This window comes from Pseudonaja textilis, chromosome 3 (assembly GCF_049901715.1).
Source record: "Pseudonaja textilis isolate UNSWEBS1 chromosome 3, rPseTex1.2, whole genome shotgun sequence".
NCBI lineage: Eukaryota > Metazoa > Chordata > Lepidosauria > Squamata > Elapidae > Pseudonaja > Pseudonaja textilis.
Window position 1 is genome coordinate 101,966,742 of NC_141992.1, and position 20,481 is coordinate 101,987,222.

Genomic DNA, 20,481 nt, shown 5'->3' on the forward strand with positions numbered 1-20,481 from the left:
CCGTGGCCACTTTGAACGGGTAAAACCAGTGCTGCTGTGAACGGAGTTGTTATACGCTACTTGGCAAAAGGTAGCAGGTCCACCCAGTTGTCTTGCTGATAATTTATGTAACATCGGAGATATTGCTCTAGCACCCGTTAGTCCTCTACGCAGGCCCCATTAGTTTGGGGGTGGTGGGCGAGCTTAACCCTTGGGTGGAGCCTATCAACTTCAAAAATTCCTCCAGAAGTTCGAGGTAAATTGAACTCCTCGATCTGATATTATACGTTCAGGAACACCATGCAGTCTGTAGACGTGTATAATGAACAGTTTGGCTAACGACTTCGCGAGGGAATCTTGGTGCAAGGTATGAAATGTGCCTGTTTGGAAAACAAGTCGGTCACCACCCAGATCACCGTGTGCCCAGCACTCTCAGGTAAATCTACTATAAAGTCCATAGAGATTTCCTTCCAAGGAGCAGTTGGCCTGGCCACATTCTGCAACAGACCTGGCGGCTTACCGGGAGGTCTCTTAGCTGAGGCGCAAACTGGGCAGCTTGCTACATAAGTTTCAATGTCTTTTTCAAAGAGGGCCACCAGAACTGCCGTTTCACCAGGTGTAAGGTCTTCACGAAACCAAAGTGACCCGCTGCCTTGGAATCATGAGTTTGTTGTAATACTTGGCTCCTCAATGTTTTAGGTACATACAGCTTCGTTCCCATCCAGGCTAACCCATCTCTAACAGTGCAGTTATTTGCATTTGCCTGGAACCATTCATCTGTTTTCAAAGCTTCTTTAAATTGTTCGATCAAATCATTGGACAGATCTGCCTCTTGTTTCTTCTTTTGCGCCCTGGTGACCACTGGTGCTGCCAGCTGTGTGGTGGGCACAATCGGACTTATCACTTCTTTTCGAACACTGTTGTATTGTGGCATCCTAGATAAAGCATCCGCCATAAAATTCTTTCCTCCTGGGATGTACTTCAGAAAGAAATTGAATCGTTTGAAGTACTGGGCCCACCTAACTTGCTTAGGAGATAGTTTCCGAGGCGTTTTAAGGCCTCCAGGTTTTATGATCAGTCCAAACCTCAAATGGGTACCTCGCGCCTTCCAGAAAATGCCTCCAGGTCATTAGAGCCCAGCAGACTGCAAAAGCTTCTTTCTCCCAGACAGCCCATCTACGTTCAGTGTCAGTTAATTTACGGGATGTGTAGGCACACGGTTGTAGTGTCCCCTTCTCGTTTAATTGAAGTAAGACCGCTCCTACCGCTTACATCACTTGCATCAGCTTGATCACGAAGGGGACATCCATGTCCGGATGCTTTAGCACTGGCTCGGCAGCAAATAGTCTTTTAGCTTCTCAAAAGCGGCTTGGCACTCCATAGACCAATTCAACGGCTGGCTAGGCTTTGGCTTCGCTTTCTCCTTTGTTTTTAGGAGGTTGGTGATAGGCATGGCTATTTTAGCAAAACATGGGATGAATTGCCGGTAAAAGTTAGCAAATCCAAGGAAACTTTGAAGTTGTTTTCGGGTTCTTGGTGGGGCCCACTCCAATCACGGCTCGTACCTTCTCCGGTCCATCTCAAGACCCTCGGGTGAGATCGATATCCCAGGTAGTCAATCTTTTCTTGATGGAACTCACATTTGGACAATTTGGCGTACAATTTGGCAGCGCGCAATTTGTGCAGCACGGACCGTACCAGTTTCACATGTTGGTCTCTGGTCTCCGAGTAGATAAGGATATCGTCAAGGTAGACCAAAACCCCTTGTATAAATGTTCGTGGAGCACTTGGTTGATCAATTGCATGAAGACAGCTGGTGCCCCCTGTAGGCCAAACGGGAGAACATTGAATTGGAAGCAACCTATTGGGCAATTGAATGCAGTTTTCCACTCGCCTCCCTCTTTAATTCGGATTCGGTAATAGGCCTCCCTCAAGTCCAGTTTCGTGAAGATCTTCCCCTTGGCCAGGTGAGCCAACATGTCCTTCATTAGAGGGAGGGTACACATTTTCCACGGATACCGCGTTCAAATTTCGTAGTCCACCACCAAGCGCTTGGAGCCATCTTTCTTCTCGCGGAACATCACAGGGGCCGCCACTCGAGGTCTGGCAGGTTGGATGAACCCTCGTTTCAAATTCTTGTCGATAACGATCTCAATTCCTCTAACTCCTTTGGGGTCATCGAATACATCTTTGGTTTCGGTAGTGTCACCCCGGTAGAAATTCAATGCTGCAATCGGTTGACCGATGGGGAGGAGCTCATCGGAGACCTCTTCGCTAAAAACTTCTCTTAGGTCCCAGTACTCTTTCGGGATTTTCTCCTCCCCTTCTATGCGTTCGGCCCCTGTGGAAGCTGTCTCAGCAGGGTTTGGGGCTTGGGATGGGGATTCTCCCCGGTTTAAGGGGGGTTTGCTCCTCCCTCCCTGGAGGTTGGTCAGTACGAATCCGTATCCACCCCTTTCTCCAGTTTACTTGGGGATTCCATTTCCGAAGCCAGGGCAATCCCAAGATTAGGGAGTGTTCCATCCGGGAGCCACAATAAAGCACAAGGTCTCGCTGTGGGTTCCCATGGTCATCTCTAAGGGCTCCGTTATAAACCGTGCAGGGCAACCCCCGCTTCAGACCCATCTAATTGGTAAAAGGATATGGGCGTTTTCAAATTTCTCAGTCCAATGCCCATGCCTTTAACTACTTTCATGCTAATTAGGCACCTCGTGCACCCCGAGTCCAATAAGGCCAGCATTTCCCCTCAGTACCCGAGGTGGGCACCCTTAATTTAATTGGAATGGTAAGGGGGCCCGGTTAGGACTTACCGAGACGTCATCTTCCAGTCGGTCTCACTCTGTCGGGAGGAGTCGGGGTCCCAGCTCTTTTTCCGCTGGGGAGTGACTTCTACAACCTCCCCTATTGTTAGCCCGGTTTCGCGAGGCCTGGTTGGGGAGGATTCGGGCTTCCTTCCAGGGCCCCGTCCTTTTTGGATCTGGTTTGACTCGACAATCCGCAATTCGGTGGCCTTCCTTCCCACAACGGAAACAGGCAGTGGATTTGGCCCTTGTCATCACCCCTCCCTTCCGGGGCTTAGGGATCTCTCGGAGCCGAGGAGGGAGCATGGTGCTCCATGCGGAGCCTCCTCTGCGTCTACTTGGCTAGATCTATTTCCACCTCTTCCGCTAACAGGTACCACAACTGCAAGTCATGGGGATCCCTTCTGGAGATGCACATGTGGTATACCTCTTCATTTAGGCCATCTTTGTAGGCTTCTATTAGAGCTTTCTGGGACCAGCCTCGAATGCGATATGCTGCCAGCTGTCTGAACTCTTGGGTGTAGTCAGCAACTGATCTTCCCCCTTGAGTTATGGTTTTCATCCTGATCCTGGCCCTTCTCTGCCAGAGGGTCTTCAAACCTCCTCCTCAAGGCAGTCATAAAAACATCAAGGCTTCGCAGTTGGGGGAGTTATCATTATACAGAGTCACCACCCAGTCAGCTGCCATCCCCTCCAGGGTTCTGGTAACACATCTTACTTTGGCTGCTTCAGAGGTGAACTCCCTTTCATATTCTGCCATATAGCTTCCAACCTGCACCAGGAAAAACCCCAAGTCCTTGGGATTTCCTCCAAACTTCACATCTAAGGAGGGCAGGTGGCGTCTTCTAGGCATTACCCCGCTGCTGGGGCTCCCAGACGGGAGCTGGTGGTTGCGCCGGCGTGGGATGGGCCAGGGGGTGGTGGCAGCCCGACTTCCCCAGGCTGAACTCGCTCTCTCTTCCCCTCATATGTTGGAGCCCTGCCGGGTTTCTCAGAAGCATCCTTAAAGCTTTTCCCGGCTTGATCCAGCCTGCATTCCATCTCCTCCCCCCTGCCACAGCCGTTCCCTCGCACCTCTTCGACTTACAGTGATTCCAGGAGGGGGGTCTTCCGGATTTTTCCATCCAACTCCTAACGACCATCTGGGCATCTCGGTTGGAGTTTCTTCCAGTGTAAGGTCAGCTAACAAATCGGTGGCTGGCATCTCTGGTAACAGCATTTGCTGCCCCCCACAGCTCCCTGCTCATCCTCCTCGCTGGCTGGAGATGACATGATGTGAAAACCCCTCGGAAGAAAAATTGGTGTTTTCTCCGGGTGGGCTGATGGGGACTTTCGGAATAATGTCGGTATGTGCTCCTTTCAAAATCCAAGAAAGAAATACTCAGACTCCATGGTTCAGAGCAAAGTTCTTCTTTACTGGAAGATGAAAAGGAAGCTACAAATGGAATTCTAAAGTGAGAATTTTGCAGTAGATCACACATACAAAGAAATGGAATTGTTCCCACCCCCCAAAGTCCAGAAGTCTCTGCCAATTAAAAGTTCCGAATATGATCATGTGAGCATCTTCAGGTAGTGATGAGGCCTCTGTCCGTTGACCTTGACATATTTTGATAAGACCTCGCAGCTGCGCAAAAGGATAGAGGCTAGGAAAGAAATGGAAAATTGGAAAGAAGAAATCCCCCCTTCTTCTGCCCACAGTAAAAGAATGCAAAACACCTCCAGCTCTCTTCCCCCACAATTACCCCTCCCCCGTTGCTAATGACAGCCGAAAGAAGTAAGCCTAGTAGTAGAGATACTAAGGGAGAAATAAAGGATAATAGTTGGGGTACCCGAAGAGATCTTGAGGCTGACAGTGTGTTAGTAAACAGAGGTTGGGCATAGAATGAGGATTCACAAAATAACGATCCCTAAGATTATTGTTTCTTTTTTTTATTTTATTTTTAGACAAACATACACAAACACAACATAAAAACATAAAGCCATCTTCCAATTACATACATACAGTGTGTTGGTTGGTTACAAAATTTTTTGTGCATCCTCTCCATAGTCCTCACTTACAATTACTTGTATATATTCTCATATTATCAACCAGATGATGATGGAAGATCTTAATGGAGGAAATAATGGACAATAATATGAAAACAGTCCTGATAGCAATCTACGCTCCAAATGATAATCAAGAAGAATTCTTTAGAAAATTACATATGAAAATAATTGAATTGGATTATGTTAATATTTGTATGATGGGAGATTTCAATTGAATAGTAGATGATAAACTGGACTATACAACACAGAAAACAATAAAGCAAAGTAGAAAGACTCCCCCTAAATCCTTTTTTAAAATGACAGATGAAATAAATTTAAAAGAAACATGGAGAGAAAGAAATGCTAAGACTAAACAATACACTTTTTATTCAAACAGACACTCATCATGGTCTAGATTAGATAAGATATGGATGTCAACAGAATTGATTTCTAACATACAAGAAATTGACATAGAAACAAGTACCTGGGCAGATCATAATCCAATGATAATTAAATGGAAAGGACAAAGAAGAAGATCCAGATGGACTTTAAATAATACTATATTAAAAGAAAAAGACTTTATACAGAAAATGGAGAAAGAATTGGCTTTTTTTCCAAAGAAAATAAAAAAGAAGATACATCAATGTAGAAACTATGGGACACAATGAAGGCTTATGCCAGAGGCTTGATAATAGACTATACAAGGAAAAGAAATATTATGAAAAGGCAAGCCTGTAAGGTATTAGAGGGTGAGTATAAAAGACTTGAAAAAGAGTTACAGAAACTGCCACAGAAAAGGGACATTAAATTAAAAATGGACACAATTAAACATAAAATGGGATTAATGGAAAAAGAAGAATTAGCACAAAAAATTAGGGGTGCGAAGCAGAATTATTTAGAAGACGCAAATAAACCAGGTAGATGGTTAGCATATAAATTGAGAAAGGAGAGAGAATCAAGAAAAATATCACAATTAATAGATTATCAAGGCCAAGCTTGCTATGGACGTAAAGAGAAGAAAAAAAATTATACGAGATTACTATGGAAAATTGTATGAATAAGAGAATATAGATGATGAAAGATTTAAACAGTACTTGCAGAATGCCAATCTACCCCAGATACCTAAAGAGACTGAAATAATGCTAGAAAGTAACATAACAATGATGGAGTTAACTGAAGCACTTAAGAAACAAAATAATGGGAAGGCACCAGGTCCGGATGGACTTCCAGCAGAATTTTATAAGACATTACAAGAATCGTTGAATCTTCCACTGTTAGAAGTTATGAATGAAGTTGTGTCAAAGAAGAGGATACCCAAATTGTGGTCAGAAGCATATATTACACTTGTTCCAAAGGAGGACGCTGACTCACCACAAATTAAGAACTATAGACCTATTTCTCTGTTAAACCCAGACTATAAAATCTTTGCTTCAATGTAGTCAGAAAGACTTAAAATATAATTTTATTCATCCTGATCAAAATGGGTTTCTGCCAAAAAGACAAATTAAAGATAATATGAGAATAATTCTGGACGCTTTGGAATACTATGAGGCACATCCTGAAAAACAAATGGCTTTGATATTCTTAGATGCACAGAAAGTCTTTGACAATGTGAACTGGCAATTCATGTTATTACAGCTGGAGCAGATGGGCTTTGGTAAGAAATTTATTTAAGCCATAGAAGCTATATATCATAAACAAACAGCAAAGGTAATGATGGAGGGAGAATTGACAGAATCTATTGATATAAGAAAAGGGACAAGACAAGGCTGCCCACTGTCACCTCTATTGTTTGTGTTAACCTTGGAAGTGTTAAAAAGAAATATTAGAGAAGAAAAAGATATAAAAGGGATGAAAATTAAAAAGGAAGAATTTAAACTACAAGCATTTGCAGATGACCGGGTTTTCATTTTAAACGATCCATTAGAAACAGCATTTAAACCGATAGAAACGATAGAGGCATATGGGAAAGTAGCTGGTCTGAAAATAAATAAAGATAAAACGAAGATCTTGACAAAGAATATGTTAGTAAGACAAAAGGAAGAATTGGTGGATGTTTTGAAAATCCAGGTCACAAATAAGGTTAAGTACTTGCGGATAGATTTGACAGCAAGATGTAGCACACTTAAAGAGAATAACAGAAACAACAGATTTTGACAGATCTGGCAAAATGGGAAAATTTACAATTATCATTAATAGGGAGAATATCAACAATTAAGATGAATATATTACCTAAAATTTTATATCTGTTTCAAACCATTCCAATTAGGCTAGGGAAAGACTACTTTGAAGATTTAAATAAAATAGTGTTGAAGTATATATGGCAGGGAAAGAAAGTGACCGTTGAAAGAAACCGTTGCAAGAAGCTAGAATAAGAGGATTCTAGCTATTATCAAGCGACAAACCTGATGTGGGTTAAGGAATGGATAACACTAAGAAATATTAGTTTGTTGACATCAAAGGACATGATTTATTGTTGGGGTAGCATGCCTTCCTATGGTACAAGGGAATTAAAACACAGAGGTATTTTAGAAGACATTATATATGTGAGGCTTTGTTACTAAACTGGGAGAAGACTAAAAAGCAATGTTATTTAAAAATTCCGGTCTGGTTATTGACTATTGAAGCATTTTCTAGTGCTATAACATATAAAAAGGAACAAGCAGTTAGATATGGTGAAATATTGAATGAAAAGGGTGAACTTAAATCTATGCAAGAACTAGAAGAACAAGGTATAAAGATGAACTGGTTTTCATATGTATAAATACGCTCTAGATACAATAACAATTTTAAAACAGAAGGTTTTTATGATAAATTGACTGACAGATAAGATTTTGACAGGTACTGATGAAAAGGTGATTAAAAAACTGTATGGACATTTATTAGAAATTAAGCTAGAAGAACAAGTTAAACAATGGTTGCTTGGGGGAAAATTTTGGATATGGGATTGAGTTAGAGAAATGGCAAAAATTGTGGTCTTAAAATTATAAAATGACAATGTCAACAGCATATAAAGAAAACTTGTATAGGATGTTTTACAGGTGGCACTTACCCACAACAAGAATAGCAAGAATGTTCAATAACAAATCTGAAAAATGTTGGAAATGTCATCAGATACCTGGTTTATATTACCACATGTGGTGGACGTGTGCAGAAGCTAAAAGATATTGGACCAAAATCCACACATGGTTGGAAAAAATGACAAAAAAACACATAGACTTGAAACCAGAGATATTTTTATTGGGAATTTTACCTGAAATATACAGTACGGAATTGAAATATTTGATTGGAAATGTATTAACAGTGGCTGGGATTGTATTTGCTAAAAATTGGAATAATGAGGAAATACCAATGCAGGAGGAAGTTATTAAAAAAATAATGGAATGTGCTGAAATGAGTAAATTGTCATTTGAAATTAGAGAACAAGATAAACAATTTTATAAAATTTGGGATCTATTCTATCAACGGTTACAAAATAAAATAAGGTAATGAAATATGCAGAAATTTACAATATATGGAGAATAGAATTATATAGAATATAATACAAAGATGTATTATTATTGGATGGATTTAGGATAATAATATGAATTGTTATAATATAAATCAATTGAAAAATATGGAATATCTCGTTTAACATGAAGGAACAATAGTACACTCAAATGAATGATTAACAATGATAATAATGTATTTAGAAAGACTATTGTTTCTTAAAGCTTACATTTTGCTACAGATATTTACCTCAGTTAACATCGTCCCTTGAGTCTAAAATTTCATCCTTTATCTTATCTCATGTCACCACACCTTTGCTATAAATGATTTACCATTATCTGCTTTCTACAATATCTATAGGTTGAAGTCTTTAAATTTATTTTTTTTAATTAAAAAACAATTTTATTAATTTTTAAAGACAAACAAAACAAACAAAACATAAAAACATCCAGCTTTCTTTCATAGATATACAAACAGTGTGTCGGTTGGTTTACCAGTTTTTGTGCATTCATTTCATAGTCTCAATTACAGTTACATTACATAATAACTCATATTATCAATCAGAAATTACTTACCCTAGTATCACTATTAAATAATTATTTGACTATGATTTTATTCATTCATACTTTGTGAGATAACTATAATTTACTTAATTTATTTTATAACAAATCATATAATCATACCAATCTATCCTGAAAACTTTTTATAGATGTGATATCAAAGAAAAAAGAAAAAAAACTATATATTCATTATTATCTAAAATTCTAAATATTCTATTATTATATTTTATCATCCAACCATTGATAGAAAAGGTCCCAAATTTTATAGAATTGTTTATCCTCTTGTTCTCTAATTTCAAATGTCAATCTACTCATTTCAGCACATTCCAATATTTTCTTAATAACTTCTTCCTGCAATGGTATTTTCTCATTTTTCCAGTTTTTAGCAAATACAATCCTAGCCGCTGTTAATACATTTACAATCAGGTATTTTAAATCTTTATTATATGTATCAGGTAAGATTCCCAATAAAAAGATCTCTGGTTTCAAATCTATGTGTATCTTTGTCATTTTTTCCAACCACATGCGAATTTTAGTCCAATATTTTCTAGCGTCCTCGCAGGTCCACCACATATGGTAATATGACCCAGGTATCTGATGACATTTCCAGCATTTTTCAGATTTATTCTTAAACATTCTTGCTATTCTTGTCGGGGGAAAGTGCCATCTGTAAAACATCTTATACAAATTTTCTTTATAAGCTGTTGACATAGTCATTTTATAATTTTGAGACCACAATTTTTGCTATTTCTTTAAATCAATCCCATATCCAAAATTCTTCCCCCAAGCAATCATAGTTTCTTTGACTTGTTCTTCCTCTAATTTAATTTCCAGTAAATAACCATATAATTTTTTAATCACCTTTTCATCAGTACCTGTCAAGATCTTATCTAAATCAGTCAATTTATCATAAAACCCCCTGTTTTAAAATCTTCATCATACCTTGAATGTATTTGCGCATATGAAAACCAATTCATCTTTATACCTTGTTCCTCTAAGTTTTGCATTGATTTAAGTTCACCCTTTTCATCCAGTATTTCCCCATATCTAACTGTTTGTTCCTTCTTATAAATTATAGGATAGGAAAATGCTTCAATGGTCGATAACCAAACTGGAATTTTCAAATAACATTGTCTTTTGATCTTCTCCCAATTTAACCACAAAGACTCCTGTATATAATGTCTTCTAAAATAGCCCTGCGTTTTAGTTCCGTTATACCACAGAAAGGCATGCCAGCCCAACAACAAATCATGACCTTCTAATGTCAACAATCTAGTCTTTCTTAGTGTTATCCATTCCTTGGCCCACATCAAATTTGCAGCTTGATAATACAACACCCAATCAGGCAAACCAAAACCTCCTCTAATTCTGGCATCTTGTAAAAGTTTTAACTTTATTCTCGCTTTCTTACCTTGCCATATATACTTCAACACAATTTCATTTAACTCCTCAAAATAGTCTTTTCCAAGCCTGATTGGTATTGTTTGAAACAAGTATAAGATTCTGGGTAGGATATTCATTTTGATTGCTGAAATTCTCCCTATTAGTGATAGTTGTATATTTTAAAGTCTTTAAATTTATTTTGGACTATAGAAAAATACCTTGAAAGTTGTGAGTTAATGTTACTTGAATAGTGTGATTGCAGATTTCAAATTATGTTTCCACAAGGTCAGGGAAGATAAGTGATTTCTATCTATAATTGATTGTCCCAGTGTCTACTGAAAATACCTAGCTTCATTTGAGTATTCGCAAAATGCAAATACCGAACCGATAGTAATGCTGGTTGAATCCCACCCCTGCCTCAAGCAATTGTCACAAACAAAAATCGCTTTTAGGCACAAATATTTTCTGGCTGGTTAGTTGACCTGGGCCTTTTTGTCATCTTATTAACTATTGACTTAATAGAGAAATCATCTTTTTTGTCCCTCTCCCTGGAATGGATCCCTGGAATCCATTTTAGGAAACTATGATGTATTCCAGTTCTCACATTCTTCTCACTTACCTGGGTTGACTTGAGTTTTCACAGAAGTTGGAATATCCAGTAGCAGCAGGAGTAGCCAAGGCATCAGTCTCTGAGAAGGAATCAGCATCTTCGAATATTCCCTCAGCCCTTTATTAAAAGAAGAGAGTCAGAGTCTACAATTAATAAAATACTTATAGTGAGTAAAGCAATAATGGGTGACTTTGACAGCAGGGATTTAAGTTTCTTTTGACCTTAAAATTATGTTAATAAAAAAAATCTGATAGTCATTAGATATATATAAGAATGTGTATCAGGGACTGCTAGCAGTTGTAATGGTAGCCAGTTTGAATGGTTTAAAAAGAAAATGATACAGTTTCATAGAGAATAAGCCATTAATGGTTACAACACTGATAAATACAACATTTATTATCTATTGAATCATATGCAGAGTATCTTCAATATTGTTTTCTGGGAAGCAACCATGGAAGGAGCCTATCTCCTTTCAGTCCAGGCTGAAAGATGACATGCATGAAAGATGGCCAGTGTGCTGTATGTATGCTATCCTTTCTCTCATACCTAGGTGTCCCATCAGATCAGCCAATAGTGAGCACCATCCATCCCACCCTGCAGGCCTTCAGTAAACTGGGTGGCTGGCATAGCACCCAACTGAGGGTTTAACATGTAAGAGAAGTGGTGGAAGAAAGTAAGTTAAGTTTTTATGAGCAGTATTGAGCAGCGTAGTGGCAGATCAGTTTGACAAAATCTGTACAAGTCATTTTTCCCCTTGAAGTTTTGGGTTCTTTTTTACATTGTAAATTTTAATAAATTGGGTGGGATAGTATTTTTTATTGAGTCCTTGTGCTAAAATCTTTTCCTCAAATGTTAAACACTTTCCTTACCCAGGGAGCCTCTCCTGGATTGACTAATTTAAGTAGGCTAATATTAAAGAACTACCTATTTAAAATGGCTGGTTACAGGCAATATATTAATTATTATATGAAATAGTTAGGGGAAGATCCCTGCCAGACAAAGTCTGCATGAATACTCCTTTCCTATATCCAATTCAGTTGGATGAAGACAAGTCAGCTATGTTATTTGTTTGCATGTTTGCTTGATTATAAGGTTTCTATGCTACTATGGACCATTAAGTGACCTACAAAACCATCTCCAATAAGAGAAATAAAAACACTACATCAAATATAACAAAGAATTTATCAAAATAATAAAATTGCAATTACGTTCACTTTACACTAAAGAAATAATCAAGTGTATACCCCAATGGGAGTAGGGTGGGAGAGCTCACTTTCCACAGCAATTTTTTTTTTTTACCTTGGGGAATAATTTACACATTAGAGCTGTGATGGCGAACCGATGGCACGCGTGCCAGAAGTGACATGCAGATCCACTTCTACTGGCATGTGAGAAGTTGCCTGGAAGAGCCCCACTGCGCATATGCACCCACCGCCCACCCGCACTGCTCGACAGCTGATTGTTGGGTATCTGGCATGTATGCGCAGGGGGGAAGGTCCATGGGAGACATGCATGCATGTGCAGAGATGCACAGTGTGCATGGGGGTCTCTTGCACATGCACAGATATGCACAGCACATGGTGTGGTTGTACACACATGCACAGGGGGCGTGGGGGGGCCAGCACGCATTGCCTCCTGGGTGCACGCACATGCAATTTTCAGCACTGGAGCCAAAATAGGTTAGCCACCATTGCATTAGAGGATAAAGGACTGCTCCAATTGGCTTTCTTAGAACTCTTGGCAGGTTTTGATACCATTGTCCACAATATTCTTCTGGATCTTTTTTTCACAAAATTGGATTACTATAATATAGCAAAATGGTGGTCATAATGGTGGTCATGCACCCACAGTGTAAGGACCAGACTGTCTCTCCTTCAGACAATAAGAGTGAACTTGGGTATTTCAAAAGAAATTCTTTATTGAAAAGGAAGACAGCAAGTCAAATTCAAAACAGGGTCTGATATCCCTCCAGGCATGCAGCTTAGATAAAGGGAGTTAGAACCCCTCCCCTTAGTCCAGTGTGGATTTTGTCAATACAAAGAAGCAACATGTTAATTCCCCCCACTTTTTTTCTGGGAATGTAGTTGAGAAGAAATTCCCAGGAAATATCTTTTGGAGATGGAATTTTTATGGCCCCTTCTCCTCTTTCTATCTCTCCAAGAGGTGACAAGTTTCCAGGCATGGGGGAGGGGGCATCCAGCCCACAGATATAAATCAGTACAAGGATTAGGATACTCAGGTTACATCAAAAAGGATTACTTGTATCCCCCCACTTCTTCTTCCATTGAAGAATGGCAGATACATGGATCTGAGACACAATATGTTACAGAGTTTTATCTTGTCTATCTTGTTCTGCGGTTACACTTTACTGATCGAAAGATCAACAATGTGGAGATCATAGATACTCCTTTTGCTATTTTCACCTAATTCCAAAAATGAACCGAATGTTTCTGACCATTGGCTAAACTCATTAATGGGTTGGTTGAAGGTGAAGAGTAAGAATGAACAGAACTGATTTTGCTCAGTTACAGTCAGGCAGAGGTCAGATACTGAATTTGTTCTGGAAGAGGACTCTCTGAAAGACCAGGGTCACTTACGTAGGAGTACTCCTGTAAGACAAGAAGAAGCACAACTTGGGGGCAGAGTCTAGAGGGGAATCAGTCTGGAATCCTTACGTTGCCATAAGAGATCCAAGACGAGCCCTACCTTGAATTCCATTGACTCTTATCTAGCAGTAATTTAGTACTGGCCAATAGTTGACTATATTCTTGTGAGCAATACATCATATTAAATGGAACCTATAGTATGATCCTGATTTTTCGTGTCTGACAATCTTTGGTTCTACGCTGTTCCTGGATCTTTAGGCAAAGAGCAATAACACGTAGTGCACCAATATAATCATCCCTGAGCTCTCTGCTCTGACACTGCTAATGTATTAGTTACAACTACAACAACATGTTCTACTTGATGCCACCTTTAGAAGATTATCTTGTTAATTCTACTGGTATAAACTGAAGCAACTAAAAAGCTAAGTGGTATCCAAAATGTATTTATTTACATGGCCACTCATCTCACACAAGTGACTCTGGACAGTATACAAGGATTAAAAACACACATACCCAAAATAATCCTTCCATGATATATATCCCAACGATCATCTAATTACATCGTTCCAATATTGAAAGGAAGGGAAATTCAGTTTAAGAAGTTGGTTTTAATCTTTAAAATCCTACATGACTTTGCCTTTCTTCAACTGGGCACCCCCAGATGTGTCAACTTTTTTGGATGCAATCTATGAAAGCAAATGACAAACAGGACATCAAAAATTGGGGGAAGTACTTTTCAGAATTATTATTTGCTTATTGCTTCACAATTTGCCTTTGTTGTAAATGATGGTAAATTGGTAAACATAATTTTTCCAAACAGTAAAATAGCTATTCATTGTGTCTGTGAATTCAAAAAATCTACTGAAAAGAGTTTAAGTTCAATCTAAGTAATTATTGCAAAATTTTGAAACTTGAAAGGGCATTGTTTTACTGAGTACCAGATGACAAATTATTTCCAGTACTTGCTTCTTCTGAAAATGTATAAAGTTCTGTTAGAATATTGTACAATAGCCTTTGCAGTATTTTCAACATGTGTGTGGTTATGGACAAATCCTTCCTACATGAAAAATGGATTAGCTGAGCAGATACTGAAAATATTGTAAAAGCTACTGATCAAAGTCTATCTGATTCAGGATCTGCTTTAAGCAACCAGATATATTTCACACATTATTTTACTACATTTCTTGATTTGGGTTCATACAGGAAAACTTTTTTTATAGGATTAAACATTCCACCTCTCCCTTTAGGGCTTGAAATGCAGCATGCTCGCTTAGGAAGGAAGAGAGCTTTAAAAAAAAGATCTGTGCATTTTGTACATAACGCAGCACACTGAACAAACCACTTATTTTGGATCCTGTCAGCTGTCTCAAAAAACCAAGCAGGATATAGACTAGTTGAATTAACTCTACTTTATTGTAAAGCTACATTAACAGAATCATACAAGTCCGAAAGTGACGATGGGAAGGCTGAACTTTTCAAACTAAGCTGGGCTACAACTTCTTATCATTTTTTATTTTCCAAGAAGGTTGACTCAGCTGTCCATCCTTTCGAGGTCAGTAAAATGAGGAGCCAGGTTTTGGGGAGCAATATATACTGATGTTGTAAACTGCTCAGAGAATGCTGTAAAACAGTGTGAAGCATATAAGTCTAAGCGCTATTGCTACTGCTATTATAGAGATTTACTTTCATAACCTTCCAAATTCTATTGCAGGAAATGTCTGGGTATAAGAGAATTCTATTCTGCTTAATGTTATTTTATTTTAGAATTATATTGGTTATTGCATGTGGCAGGCATTATGCTATTTGTTTTTATTGTGTCTGATTTAGTGTCTCCTTGTGTGGAGAAATACTATTAAACTCAAGTTGGATAATGAGAAAAAAAAGAAAGTAGACATTATAGGTCTCTTTTCTTGTTCCCTTACTGTCTTGCTCACTTTCTCATTGACAGCCTCAAGATTTTTAGTTTTCTCAACAGTTTATCTCTGGGTCCAGTAGTTCTGCTATTTGATAACAGTGGGACAAAAACGAAACTTCTCTTATCCATGATTTGATTGAGGATGAGGGCAAGGGAGTTAGGAGAAGTTTCTGCTTTGTATTATTGATGGAAAAAGCTTTTCTACATCAGTACTACTTCATTATCTCAGTGCTATCCATGTGTAACTTTCTGAGTTTTCCCACTGCTTTCTGAGTTTTCTTGCTTACTAAAAATTATTTAAGGGGTCTTTTGAATGAAAATATTGGAAACCCATTAGTTTGGAAGTGAATGGGATTCTAAGGCAACTAAAACCTTGAGTCCTCTGTATAAGATGTATTTGCACAAATGTGTTGGGCAATGCCCTTCAGTCTCTTACTTGATTTCAGTTTTAGAGTCTTTTGACTCATAATACATAAAGAGGGCGCTAAAAGAATGCAAAGCAAAGCAAAGTGTCTGTCTCAACATCAGTTACATTTTTGGATATAATGGTAGTTGCATGCCAGTGTTTTATGGTAAGAGAAGGCACCTGCTTAGGAAAAGAGGGAAAAATAGGCTGAGGTGGCAAGAAGTATCCCGGACAGCAGAAAGGAGAGATCAAAAGCACTCAACACCTTGTTGCCAGTGGTTCAGTGAGAAGATCCATTGTGGTACTCATGTTGTGAGACAGTCCAGAAATATTTTCAAAATATGAAATATGTTCTTGATTCAGACTGTGTCATTTATTAAGTGAAAGCACATAATTATTCTGCAAACTCAACCAATAACTAAGTGTCCATTCAATAACACGATCAGTATTATTTGTTTCTAAAAATGTATTCATTTTTTTTTCATTACTAAATATTCTGAATGAATTTTTTTTTGGGGGGGGGGGAAGAATTTATCTAACTAGCATCAAGGCTATCTGTTACTAAAATTTAAAATATTGAGAACTTTCCCATTTTTTCTAAACCCACAGCATTGAATATACAACATTTGCATTTTTGAAACAGTATTATCCCATTTGGTGGAGATTCTGGCTTTGAAATACAGTAGATTGCTAATAGTCTTTGGAGAAAAAAAAACTCCTGGGCATCATGCAACAAATTGCACCATGTTAAGCAACTGTAACAGTAAACACACTAATATCTATGCATCTTTAAGGAAAAATACATGAACAGAACATTAAGATCAAAGGAGTACAACTAGAACAGGACACTGCTTACTTCCAATAATATCGAGTCAGTTATTTCAAAGAAAACAACATCACAAGATAGTAGCTTTCTCCATTGATTATTCCCAGTAAAAAGACCTTAATTTGTCCTGAGTGCCATCTATCCATTAGAACAGCAGAAAGAAATGTAAATAAGAATAAAAGTTTATAAAAACTATGGAGTAAAAATTATACATTTACAAGGTCCTCAGCATATAAGGAGAATGATTTATTGTTGGCATTTGGCACCAATGAGATTGGCAAAGATGTATCCCAATATGAATCCAAGATGTTGGAAATATAAACAGAGCTTCTTCCACATGTGGTGGCTATGCCCCGAAGCCAAAAAAATATTGGGTCAAAATATGGAGTTGGTTACAAGAAATAAAGAAATGTCAAATAGACTTCAAACCTGAACTGTTCCTTTTAGGAATAATTAAGGAGAAATGTAGTAAAAAGACCAAATACGTGATATTACACATAACGACAGTGGCGAGAATTGCATTCACACAAAGTTGGAAGCCAGATAGTATACCGCCGGAGGAATTAGTAATCCAAAAGATATTAGAATGTGCTGAGATGGACAAACTCACTCTAGAGCTAAAAAGCAAAGAAGAATCAGAGTACTATGAGCTATGGGATAATTGGTTTGAATGGTTGAATAGTAGGAATAAGAATAGTAGAGATAAGAAAAATGTATATAAATGTATATAAATCTATGGAGTTTTGTATATGTAACAATGATGCCACAGTGTTGTTAAAGATGATATGTAAATATGAAAAAGCATAATAATAAAAAAAGAATAAAAGTTTATATTGCTTCTGGCAGGTACATTTTGTTTTGGTGTGACACATTGTCTTTGGTTAAATCTTTTAATTGAACCTTTTGAAAGCTATTGAAGGCACTGATGATCACCACTTATTTTTAATTGAATTCCATAATTTAATTGAGCCTAATTAATAGTATTTTGTTTAATCAGATCTAATTGATTGTATAGGGTTACTTACTAGTACTAAAGAGAAGGCAGTTCTGTCAACTTTCTCTACTTCTAGTACAATGTGATTTTGGAATATAAAACTATTATTATACTTTTCATGCATCCAAAAACTTGTCATGAGTTATGCAATAGGAAGAATTCATTTGCCGCCAAATATACCTGTCAAGGAATCAGAATCAACAACAACTTCCATATCCATATTTCACAATCATTTATGTTTACAGTTAAGGTTTTTTTTTAAAATATCATGCATTTTTAGAAAGTGTAACACTTCTTTATATGTAGCAATATATCTTCCTTAAAATATGTTAAAAGGCTGTTTCCCTATTTGAAACTAGCAGAATTAACTCCTCACCCCTCTTCATCCACTAAGCTTTGCTCTCTCTCTCTCTCCTGGGCCTAGAATTCCCAGGAAAAGAAAAAGGAAGAAGCATAGGTTCTGGGCCCTTTCTGAGCTTGGTCCTGGTGGCTTTGCCAGGAAAAGATGCAGGCGCCACCAAGAATAGGACAAACAATCATGAAACAGAGGGTTGTCACGAGACACGCTTATACATCCAATGAAAGAGAGTCTGGAAATGTCTCATAATTTCCTAAGAGAAACAACTTAATGCAAATGGAATTCTCGGCTACTGAATCAACAACCTGAAAGCTTAATTAGCCACAAAAACAAGAAATATCTGGGGGTTTTTGTGGCTTCAGAGCCTTTTCCTTGACTCCATCAGTGGCATCTGTAATCAACCAGCCTGGGCTGCCATGCAAACATTTTTTAAAAAAACCATAGTTATTTATCTTTTTTTGTGGCAGGTATGCCAGGAAAATACATAATATCATCTTTCATATAACCTCATTTTTTCCCCTAACACTGTCCCAAGCCAGACTAGCCTTTTGTTGAGAAATGGCTGAGATGTCCATTTTGCTCCTTCCACTAGATAGACTGAGAGGGAAAAAGTTTGATTATCTGTTTATAAAAAGCATTATAAAGTCAATACCTGGGTGTTAAAATGATCTTTCAGCAGAGAAAGTCAGGAGGTTTCCAGAAATTTAATCCACAGCTTTACGGGAAAGTAGATAGTTCTTGTTTTCTCTTCCTAGATGGAGAAGCCGGGCTGGAAAGAAACTTCTGTAGGCTGATGCAAGATGAGTTTGCGAGCAGTTTAGCATTCTGAGGATTCCTGGGACCAGGCCAGAAATCCCACAATCCAACATATTTCACATTTGGTTTCAATTAGGAAATGAAAAAGGAGAAAGAAAATCGCCAATTGAAACTCAGTTCTCTTTGGAGGCTCTTTTCCCTCACTCAAGGGAACTAAAGCTAAACTATAATTTACAACAAAGCTCATTCATTGGAGAGAAGAGAGCTATAGTGAACTGGCTCCAAGAATCTGCGTTTGCTTTTCAAACATGAAAAATATGACCCCTTGTTTATATTTTTCTTCTGAGTTAGATAAACAATAAAAACAAAAGAAATTCTGTTCAGTGTTGGAGAACAGCTCTGGAGGAAAGATTTAAGTTATGGAGTTTATTTTTAAGAAATACAAATATTGGAAAAAACTGGCTGGATGAATTTTTCTTTTTTGGTTTAAAGGCAGAAAGTTCACCCATTTGTTTTAAGTTTATGGACTCCAACTCTGAGTAGCCCTTTCCCCCTTTACCTACTTCCTAAAAATGAATAGAATAGAAAATGAAATAAACAGGAAGATGCCAAAATAACAACAAAAGTGTATCTTGTATGAGTGAAATGGATAATGATATGAGATGATATAAGATTAAATGGAAATGAAAGTATGATTATGTACAAGTGTTATAATCCAGAATCATGGTGCTCACGTGAAGAGATGTGTAAAATTAAAAAAAATTAAAAACTTTATACATACATATATAAAAAAGTGTATCTGGGGGTTTCTTATAAATTTATGTTTTAAAGTTTACATACTATTGTAATAAAGCTTGATCACATTTCATAGTAATTGTTCGTACACAATTTATGTCTGTGAACAGCTCATTCATAAATTGCAGTAACATCTAGTCTTTCTCTACCAAATAATTGGGGTACAAATTATCTTTCCAATGATGTTGAAGAACAAATCTATTAGCAGAAATACGTGAGGAATCCTTTTTTAAGATGATCAGCTTAATATTCATATGGCTTAATATAGATAACAAGACGCACCTTGTAAGAGCCCCTTTCCAGGATTACAGGAGAAGATAGTTGATAGTTTTGAAGGCAGAAGAGGGCTTTATGCCCCAAAGGCAGATAAAACGGTAGAACCATCTTCTAGGAGAAGAGAAACTCTGATTTCAAATCTCCACTGCCTTGTGGCTATATCTGTTATTAGAAAAGGCTTCAGGAGTCCACCTCGAGGCAAAATCCAGAGCGGGAGTCCTGGAAGCAGTTAGTGACTGTGTACAATCACGTTCTGGTAACTCCTGCAACGCAGCTGGAACTGATCGTATCAGCTCTGCTGTTCCATTAGACTATTTCAGTGATGTGGAGAGGGAGGATCTGCTGCTTGGGTAACAGTTTATCCTCCATTTTAAATTACCCAGGCCTCGTGCTCTGGAGAGGACACTCCAGCTTTGCATCCAGCATTGAACAACACGGGAAATGGCAGTTATCGGTTTCATAGCACAATGCCATAGTCTCTTGAGACTGAAGGAGGCCAATTCAAGATGTAAAGTCTGTTGAGAAATCCTATTTGATCTTTAGTACCAAGGAAAAAGTAAGACTAAAGACAAAACTTAGACTAAATTTATCCCTTCCTATGCCATGCCATCTTATCCCATCTATCCTGTCCTATTCTATCCTCAAAATTTGAATGTGAAAATGTAATTCATAATTAGGTAGTTGAAAACATTTAGAAGTGAT

General features: G+C 37.9%; 1 protein-coding gene across 1 annotated transcript in view; it reads right to left on the minus strand.

Moving 5' to 3' along the window:
• Positions 1–18,742, minus strand: part of DDR2 (discoidin domain receptor tyrosine kinase 2) — a 77,529-nt gene extending 58,787 nt beyond the window's left edge. Inside the window, exons 1-2 of the mRNA XM_087930493.1 lie at positions 18,605–18,742; positions 10,857–10,969 (exon numbers count right to left, since the gene is read on the minus strand). Coding sequence (XP_087786619.1) covers positions 10,857–10,944 — 88 coding nt within the window. The 5' untranslated portion in view covers positions 10,945–10,969; positions 18,605–18,742. The remainder of the gene's footprint in view (positions 1–10,856; positions 10,970–18,604) is intronic.
• Between the last annotated feature and the right edge of the window lie 1,739 nt (positions 18,743–20,481).